Genomic DNA, 10557 nt, shown 5'->3' on the forward strand with positions numbered 1-10557 from the left:
AACCAATCAGAACTGGGGGCCCGCCTTTTTGATCTGATCAACCAATCAGAATTGGTGGCCTATCTCTTTGATCTGATCAACCAATCAGAACTGGCGGCCGGTCTCTTTTGATCTGATAACCAATCAGAACTGGGGTCCCACCCCTTTTGATCTGATCAACCAATCAGAACTGGGGTCCCACCCCTTTTGATCTGATCAACCAATCAGAACTGGGGTCCCGCCTTTTTGATCTGATCAACCAATCAGAACTGGGGGCCCGCCTTTTTGATCTGATCAACCAATCAGAACTGGGGTCCCACCCCTTTTGATCTGATCAATCAGAACTGGTGGCTTGTCTTTTTGATCTGATCAACCAATCAGAACTGGGGTCCCACCCCTTTTGATCTGATCAACCAATCAGAACTGGCGGCCTGTCTCTTTGATCTGATCAACCAATCAGAACTGGCGGCCTGTCTCTATGATCTGATCAACCAATCAGAACTGGGGTCCTACCCCTTTGATCTGATCAACCAATCAATATCAGAAATCTGGTTGGCTTAAAAAAAAAAAACACCCCATTGCTAACGTGGATGTGACAGGGGCCACCACTCCTGAGTCCAAAGGCCCTGGGCAGATTAGATTGACATGGCAACACTTGGCTCGAACCGTTAACATTCCGGATGTCCTTCATGACCAATACCGAAGGTGCTTACTAGTGGAGATTCGAAACTGAGGCATGCGCTCCAAAGTCCAGAACGCTAACCACCACACCATGGCGGACTCTACTGGGAGCACGACTGCTGGGAATAAATTATCCTTTCATGGAAAAGGTTTGACATGTAGGTCAGTGCTTCTCCTCACGGTTAGGCCAGCAGAGATGACCTTGCTGACCCTGAGTGCATATCAGCATCTTCCATCTCCATTTCTGTCCATTTTTGCACGACTCCAGGTAGCAGGAGTACGGTAGAAGCCGAGTCATATTGCGGGCAATCCTGCAGGGAAGCAGAATACTCATGGCGGAGTTTGAACACGGTGTAAGTACATGCATACCAATCTATTACTGCAACAGGCAAAGAGGGTTGGTATCAGTATGCAGTATTTCTATCTGACATGCGGTATTACTTCCTTTTGACCTCATTGAACACTTTTTCTCAAGACTGGTATTTATTAGTCGATTACCGGTGGCCTCCAAAGCCACAGCCATTGGTCACAGCTTGTTTGAGATGTGAGTTTTTGGTGAGGGATCAGAAGTCTTTATCCCAGCCAGATGTCTCATCCGGGGTCACCTCCGTGTCGGCAGGGAAGATGTCAAAGCAACTGTGATCCAGGGGGCCTTGCAGCTGGCGGAATAAACCATGTGATCACAAAAAGTGGTGGTGTATCTAGAACAGGGGTCTCAAACATGCGGCCCCCAGCCTTGATATGAAAGTTTAATGTCAGTGCGGCCCGTGCATGTTTGATACGGATGCTGTATGGTATCATGTACCCAGAAAAAAAGATTACGTTTGATTAATGTTCATGTTAAAGGTTAAATAACTGTTAATAGTTGTCCTCCCTATCCGTGTGGAAGTGGTAAGTTTTTTATATGGATGCTGTATGGTATCATGTACCCAGAAAAAAATATTACGTTTGATTCATGTTCATGTTAAAGGTTAAATAACTCTTAATAGTTATCCTGGAATGGAATGGAACCCCTGATCTAGAAGATGGTGAACAGGTTTTGGCATGCCCCTTCACCCCGATTGGGCAATTGTGACCAAGTCCTAGCTGATCTCACCTCTCTCTTCAGAGGAGACGTTAGCTTGTGACGCCTTAATCCCTCCCAGTTGAAGCCCTGGAACCACCTGTGGAAACGGTCGCAAACGTTCATTCCGATGTCCATTCAGGTCCATCGACCGTCGTTGATTCTTGGGTAGTTATTAGTACACGCATGAAAAAAATACAATGCTTGACAGAAATCTTCCATGAAAAGCAGAAGTACGAGGAATAGTAGTTCAACGGACGTACTTGTGCTTCTTGATGTCGGTGATGCCATTCTTTTTGTTTCCCAGCCTTTGCACGGGATTTAACCTGAACACAGAAGGACAATGCGCTTTAAGGTCATTACCAAACTGGTGTCATTACCTAAATATTAGGACAGGTACTGCATTAAAAAAGTTCTCCCATTTCATGTGGAAGTGGTACGTTTTTAGTGTCTTACTTGGTCCTTCCACTCCATTCGAAACGGCTACCTTGTTAGCTCAATGTTAGCTTGGCTCAAATAAGCACACTTTACATCATAAGAACCGGAAGACTGGAAGCCACGGCTGGCAGCCATATTTTGGTGCATGCCGTGGACGCCACCGGATCCAGATATTTAAGACTTTTGGTTGGTGGAGGGGTGATGGTGGCTCCCACAGAAACAGTTTTTCAGGTTTTCATACCACTGGTCGTTATTACCCGATGCGGGGCCATACTTGCAAAGTCTCCTGATGAGGTCGTCTGGACGCTTGCCTATTCGCTTTGGAAAGTCGACTTTTTCAATGCCATGGAGGACCACCGTGTAGATCTTTATGGGGTCTGAGCCAGAAAAGGGTGGACTGCAGAAGGGAAAAAAAAGAAAAAGCCACCACCAGACATGAGGAATAAAAATAGGACTGCACCAAAACACACGCACACTCAAACCAGCGTCATGGTCTGGCTTACTTGCCAGTTAGGAGTTCAAATATGAGGATCCCCAAAGACCAGCAGTCCGCTCCAAAGTCATGGCCCTTGTTCATGATGACTTCTGGTGCCACATACTCTGGGGTCCCACAAAATGTCCAAGTTTTCTTTCCGAGACCAATTTGTTTAGCAAAGCCAAAGTCTGCCTGTGGAAATACGGAAACATACAATCAGAATACCCGGTATTTACTTTGGAACTTCAAAGTACCCACTTACCATCTTGACATAACCTTTGGCATCGAGGAGAAGGTTTTCAGGTTTGAGGTCTCTGTAGACGACCCCCATGGTGTGGAGATACTCAAAGGCCTCCAAGACACAACCGATACAAAATCTGGCCGTGGAATCATCAAAATAATTCCTAGTAGGAGAGAATACCGACATGGTAATACTTGTGGTATATTGTACGCTCAACTCCAAAAGTATTGCAACAGTGAGGCTCACTCCTTTCATTTTTCAGTAAAAACATGATCATGAATTGGCATGGCGTGGAATATCGAATGTTTGATGAACATGTACCGTATGTACCGTAACCCCTCCATTATTGCAGTCAATACACACACATCGTTTTTTTTTTATGGAAGAGGGATGAGATGCCAACTAAAATCCACTTGTGTGTCCCGTTCCAGGACACTTGACTCACATGTCCCGCAGCACAGTCCACAATTCTCCACCCAGACACGCCTCCAACAGCATGTAGACACATTTGCTGTCCCGAAATGTTCGAAATAACCTAGAGTGGATACAGAGAGGTCAACGTGGCAGATTTCTCTTCGTTGTTATGATCAGCATTTCTATTGTGGTGCTTGCATTCCACATTAAAACCCTGTCCCATACGCCGGTACACCATTCCAAAAACGCACGCCCACAAGGTTGCCTTTTGAAACAACTTATGAAACAACTTATGAAACCAATCATAACTGGAAGTCGCTAAGTCGTAGCAGACATGACAGTTTATCAGTTCATCAGTTCATCAATCCAGCAAACATCAGGACTCCTTTAAAAACATCGTGGCATACATTTCTTATAACAGTTCTTATGATAACACATTTCTTATGACAGTTCTTATGATAACACATTTCTTATGACAGTTCTTATGATAACACATTTCCTATGACAGTTCTTATGATAACACAATTCTTATGACTGTTCTTATGATAACACAATTCTTATGACTGTTCTTATGATAACACATTTCTTATGACAGTTCTTATGATAACACTCAAGGCTCGGTTTGTACCAACCACACACACGCTTGCTGAAGTAGACTTTTTGCTTTTAAGGACCTACTTATGTGTGTGTATGTATGTACGTATGCATGTATGTGCGTATGTATGTATGTATTTTGTGTGTATGTATGTATGTATGTACGTATGTATGTATGTACGTATGCATGTACGTATGTGCGTATGTATGTATGTACGTATGCATGTATGTGCGTATGTATGTATGTATGTGTGTGTGTATGTATGTATGTACGTATGCATGTATGTGCGTATGTATGTATGTATGTACGTATGTATGTATGTATGTACGTATGTACGTAAGTATGTATGTATGTACGTAAGTACGTATGTAGTATGTATGTAAGTACGTATGTAGTATGTACGTAAGTACGTATGTAGTATGTACGTAAGTACGTAAGTACGTAAGTACGTATGTAGTATGTACGTAAGTACGTACGTATGTAGTATGTACGTAAGTACGTAAGTACGTAAGTATGTAAGTACGTAAGTACGTAAGTACGTAAGTACGTAAGTATGTATGTAGTATGTACGTAAGTACGTAAGTATGTATGTAGTATGTACGTAAGTACGTAAGTATGTATGTAGTATGTACGTAAGTACGTAAGTATGTATGTAGTATGTACGTAAGTACATATGTATGTATGTAGTATGTACGTAAGTACATATGTATGTATGTAGTATGTACGTAAGTACATATGTATGTATGTAGTATGTACGTAAGTACATATGTAGTATGTAGTATGTACATATGTATGTATGTAGTATGTACGTAAGTACATATGTAGTATGTACGTAAGTACATATGTATGTATGTAGTATGTACGTAAGTACATATGTATGTATGTAGTATGTACGTAAGTACATATGTATGTATGTAGTATGTACGTAAGTACATATGTATGTATGTAGTATGTACGTAAGTACATATGTATGTATGTAGTATGTACGTAAGTACATATGTATGTATGTAGTATGTACGTAAGTACATATGTATGTATGTAGTATGTACGTAAGTACGTATGTATGTATGTATGTACGTATGTATGTACGTATGTACGTATGTATGTATGTATGTACGTATGTATGTAAGTACATATGTATGTATGTAGTATGTATGTAAGTACATATGTAGTATGTACGTAAAGTACATATGTAGTATGTACATAAAGTACATATGTATGTATGTAGTATGTACGTAAGTACATATGTATGTATGTAGTATGTACGTATGTAGTATGTACGTAAGTACATATGTATGTATGTAGTATGTACGTATGTATGTATGTATGTACGTATGTATGTATGTACGTATGTATGTATGTACGTATGTATGTATGTACGTATGTACGTATGTACGTATGTACGTATGTACGTATGTACGTATGTACGTATGTATGTACGTATGTATGTAAGAGGCCACAAATATCCTTTTTTCTAAATATCCCTACTTGTGTGGATGCGGCCTGACTGTTTGCACACTAAAGGTCCCAAAAAAAAATCATCAATACTTACCAGGATTTACAAACAAATGGATACTTATTACTTCATCAATACTTAGGGTTTACAAACAAATGGATATTTATTACTTCATCAATACTTAGGGTTTACAAACAAATGGATACTTATTACGTCATCTTATTACTGTTATGTTTGATTCTGTCAACTTGGTACCGTAATGTTGGCTGGACGGAAGCACGCAAAGAATGTTGGGATTTGATGGGTTGATGAAGGTCAGTGGAGAAGGAGGACACATTTGGAGGAGCCTTGGTGGACTTGGTGGACTTTCTAACTGGGCCAGTCTTGGGGCAGCGCAATGGCGCCATGCAGCCTACGGACCCCAGGGTCAAAGTCATTGACTTGTTTTGACCCGTGTTTCTATCTCGGGGTGGTTCCAGGTTTTCTTGAGCTACGATCTGAAACGTTGATGAGTTGATGAACAGACTTGACTTTAATGCTCGCTTTGCTGACTCGATATCTTTTGTCTGGCTTCCATTTATTCTTTCTGCACTTGACCACGCCTCCTCTCCATTTGGTTGCATTTTCCTGCTTTCAGTTTCAAGGTCAGCCTCAGTACAGATCAGTGAATACTACGTACGACCATTTTCTCTAGTATTTCAACTGGGGGGGGGTCTGTCATGATAAAATAATTGAGACAGACATAGGTCTGGGTTCTTATGACATAAGCTGACCTAGATGCTGCGTGACATCAGGGGGGGAAAGTTGACATTTCGGCTGAACTTATCTAAAAAAACTGAAAAGCTGCTTACTTAAGGCTTTTGTTCTTGAAAGTCGTAGTCCAGATAAATGTCAGCATGACGTGAGGTTGGAGACACAAGCATTCTGTAGCACTCTCCTTAGCAACCCAGTAGCCACGTCCTTAGCAACCCAGTAGCCACGTCCTTAGCAACCCAGTAGCCACGTCTACGGCTCGGAGAACGTTTTCCTCCAACTTCTCACCGTGACGGTTCTCTGCTTATCTCATAGCATATCTCAGCATACGTGGTCGCTGAAGCAGATTGTGTCTATGTGTGGGTTCGTACTGCGAAGCCCCCCCACCCCCTCCCACCCCCCCGGCTGGAGAACGATCTGACACACCTGATGATAAAGGCTGAGTTGCTTTGCAGAAGGATATTCTTCTCGGAGTAAACGTGTTCTTGCTGCCTGGTGTCCACAACATGCTTCTTCTTTATGCATTTCAGAGCAAACGTGGTGTCCTCGTCCTTAAGCTTCACCTGCGACAGCGTCAACACGCAAGAAAACCACCTCGTTAAATCTTCCACAGATGCACAAAAAATCGATTAAAGGGGAATCTTTTTTGGAATGTTGCCCATCATTCCCAATCCCAAGACATATTTCTTTCCCTTGTCTGTGCATTCTAACATGACAAAAGGAGTTAATACGAGCTAGCTAAAATGCACACCATTGGGATACTTTGTCCTAAAAACGACTTTGCAAGCCTCATCTTACTTTTTATTTTTCTACACAAAATAAGATGAAAAATATAAATAAAGAAAATCAATCAATCAGTAATAAATAAATAAATAAATATAATAATAATAATAATAAAAAGTTAAGAAACCACATATAGTTAGTGGGTAGACAAATGATTTTTTCATATTAAAATGAACAAAGCATTATTAGAGCCCTGTAGACATGACAAAACACGACTATAGTCACATTTATACTCTTTTTATTTACAACATATTGCGCAACTGCAGGGTCTTGAGACACATGCTAACTCGCAAACTAGAGAGCTAGCCACCTAAACGGTAGCCTTCAAGTTATTTCCTTTCAACTTAAATAGCCCAAAACTTACCACTTCCACACGGACAGGGAGGATAACTATTAACTATTAGCATCCATATCAAGTATCAAAATCAAAATGTTGCTGCCAATATGGTCATTCAAAAAATGACCACTCACCAGCTCCACCCGTCCAAATCCTCCCATGCCCAAAGTCGCTACGACCTGCAGATCCTGGAAAGGCTGATGATGTGGCAGAAGCATCATTTTCTCCTTTAGCCGTATCAGCTCTTGGGCATCAGCGGAATCAACCTGCGGCGAATGAGGCCTGAGACAGAAGGTATGGCGTAAACTGAAATCTTTTCCGATGGTAGAGGCCGTGACCTCTTGCACTCACAGGGCGTTCCGCCTCTCATCACTCCTGGAAAGTTCTTCTATGTATTCCTTCAAGTAGGCCTGGAGTTCCTCGTAGGTTCCCACCATCTGGTTGAAGTTACTGGTGAAAAAGCCAAACAAATATTGCTCTACTTCAATGAAGCTCTACTTAGAACCGATCCTGACATGTTGACCAGGCGTGTCGAATACAAGCGGCTACTCACTCCCTGTCCACCACCAGACACTGCGTCCCATCTTCACTGCAGACGATGTTGGCTGAGCGAAGATCTTCACTGCGAGGATAGAGGATGGAGGAAGGATAGCCTCAAGCAACTGTTGGCCGAACACTGACGTTTTTGCCCGACGTATCCAGGACCAGAACACGTCATCTAAACTCCACACGAGCAAGCCCTTTGGCAATGGAGGCAAGAGAAGAACTCCTGCGAGGAAGAAACCTTGTACAAAGCTTCATCTTCAAAGATTCATCATTTCCAAAGCTGCCCAGTTCAGTTCTTCATAGACTTTTAGGTTAGTTGGTCAAATCAACCCCGGTGGTGGGCTGGGACTTTAACTCTGGGTGGGGCTGTGGTTTGTGAATACGCACCAAACTGACATGTCAATGACCCAACAAAGATCTAGTCGCGTACCTGATGAGCGCCTTCTCTCCAAAGTAGTCTCCGACTCCGAGGGTCTTGATTTCCTGAGGCTCAGAGAAGCCCTCCGCGCTTTGCGTGACAATGACCTTCAAACAGGAACATGTCGCTTTTGAAATAAACAACAGGTCAGGTTGCTTTTGTTTCCTGCTGGTTGACATGGCGTGGAGCACTGGAGGTGCCCCCCCTGAGACCCTAGGTACTAGGTACTCGGTACTAGGTACTAGGTACTAGGACTTACTTCTCCTTTTGCGATGATGAAGAATGTGTTCCCCTCTTCACCTTCTCGAATAATGTACTCTCCTTTCTCAAAATAGTCCTACAACAAAAAAGCGTCTTTGTCATCGAGTCCACACAGGAAACTACAGACCAGATAATCAATTCAAGATAATCAATTCAAGAGAAAGACTCACAATTTCAAGACAATCAACAATCTTGGCAAGTTTCTCTTCAGGCAGCTCTCGAAGTAGGGACACACTTGCAAAAAAAAAAACAAAGAGATTTAGGAAAAAACCGAACCAGTTTCTTTGGCACCTGATCGCAGTGGAACTTCAGTTCCCATGATGCTTAGAGTTCAGCGCCAGGAAGTAGAATGTTGAACGTTTTCAAGTCTTATGCCAAATCTTAGGTTAGTTTGATCAAGTGTGGAATTGTCACAGGTTCCATTTGGACCGCTTGGAATTGGGAACACTGGGAGAGGAAAGAAATCACCCACAGCAGTTGCACGGTCCAACGGAGCTGGGTCAGCGTCTTTTGGAAACGTGAAAGACGAGCCCAAAGAGTCAAGTGCAGATGGTGTCGGCAGACCGGACAGGACCGGACAGGACAGGACAGGACAGGACCGGACCTTATTTGGATTTAGCAAGTACTTGTGTAATACTGCATACAGTATACGTAACGTGTTACACCTTGAAATGCCACCTCGGAAGAAAGTCCTGGTGTTCCAAGTAGCAACCGTGTGATGGACCATAAAGACCAAGGTGATTGTTGATCTGTTCTCTGTAAACGGGGCTACACTGGAGCGATGGGCATGCCAACTTCCTTGAGGGAATCCCAACGGACTCCCAAAGTCAGACTGCGAGGGTTCCTCACCTGCTCAAAAAACTGAAATATTCCTCATGCTGGGCTTGTGCGGTTCGCATCACGATAACCTGGAAGGTCCGGCGGTCCAAGGCCCAGATGTGGGACTGGGTCACAGCTGTGAATGAAAAGATCACGGTGACGTGAAATCAGGCGGGGACATTGTGACCAATCAACTACGCCCCCCAACGCCAACATCGTTTTTACAACGGGTGCCGGTTTTTTATTGTCGACATGCTGATTGGTCCGTGCAAAGTCTCCGCCCATTATGACGCCCATTGACCGGGATACTACATACAGTCTTTGTCTTTCTGACAAATTATAGCCCACAGTCGTCGAACCGCGGTATGGCGAGGGACCGCAGTATTTCCTGGCTTCACATATGAAGTCGGTGTAAAAGTACACAGCAGAGGTTTTCTGTAATATTTAGCAAATATTTATCTGCCAAAGAATGGTGCGTTCACTGACCTTTTACAGTGGCCGTCCTTTTACAGTTATACAGTATGGCCAGTTCCCCAAACGCTGTCCCGGGACGCATCTCACCAAGCAACTTCCCACTCTGGACCACCTCCAGCAAGCCGTCTGAGAAGTACCACATTGAATACCTTCATTGTACTTCTACTCTTTTGTACAAGACTCATAGACTCATTGTACTTCTAGTTGTTAGCAGCGAGCTGACCTGCTAGAACGTAGAGGTAGTTCCCACATTGGCCCTCCTGGATGACCGTCTGTCCTTGGCCGTAAACCTTCTCGTACATGCACTCCACCATCTCCCTCAGGGGTTGCGGCTCCAGTCTTTTCAGGAAGTCGTTGTTCATGATGGCATCGTTCAGCATCTTGGTTGCTCTGCCATGGACAGAAGAAGCACAACCCAAAAGAAAATGAAGTTCTCATGCAAGTAAAAGGACAGCTAGAAGGTCGGAGGTTCTGCCCTGGGTTCTTCTCCACTGGGCTGTTTTTACTTTGCGTCATCTCAGATTCTTGGGCCGTACTCCCACCAGACCAGGGCCCAGCTGGGAGTATTCCCAGGAAGGGGTGGCGTATGTGTGTGCCGTTCCTCATTTCCATATCACACAGATGTTGTCTTTGGAGAACATTCGGAACGTTCAAGCAGCTGGCGGATTGATTGGCGCGTTGTGGGCAAGCAAAGCCACTTAAGGCGAGCCCATAATGAGTCTATCTGCATTTAAATCCCCAACGCTTTTTGTTCAGATCTGCATAAGCAGCGTGGGCGGAGCTTTGCTTGTTTTCATCCGACTGCTTGTCCCACATTTCCTAAA

The 10557-nt window shown here is 43.5% G+C and overlaps 1 protein-coding gene across 1 annotated transcript; it reads right to left on the reverse strand.

The window, feature by feature from the left end:
- Nucleotides 1–1129: 1129 nt before the first annotated feature.
- Nucleotides 1130–10113, reverse strand: prkg2l (protein kinase cGMP-dependent 2, like). The gene is given in 16 exon segments (XM_078795933.1): nucleotides 1130–1319; nucleotides 1757–1823; nucleotides 1987–2049; nucleotides 2436–2558; nucleotides 2665–2828; nucleotides 2899–3040; nucleotides 3323–3412; nucleotides 6522–6658; nucleotides 7350–7665; nucleotides 7769–7837; nucleotides 8192–8286; nucleotides 8439–8516; nucleotides 8611–8674; nucleotides 9290–9395; nucleotides 9746–9859; nucleotides 9957–10113. Coding segments are annotated over 16 exon segments (1881 nt in total). The 3' UTR covers nucleotides 1130–1223.
- Between the last annotated feature and the right edge of the window lie 444 nt (nucleotides 10114–10557).

This window comes from Doryrhamphus excisus, linkage group LG14 (assembly GCF_037039965.1).
Source record: "Doryrhamphus excisus strain RoL-2023G ecotype Guam linkage group LG14, RoL_Dexc_Guam_v1.1, whole genome shotgun sequence".
Taxonomy (NCBI): Eukaryota; Metazoa; Chordata; class Actinopteri; order Syngnathiformes; family Syngnathidae; genus Doryrhamphus; species Doryrhamphus excisus.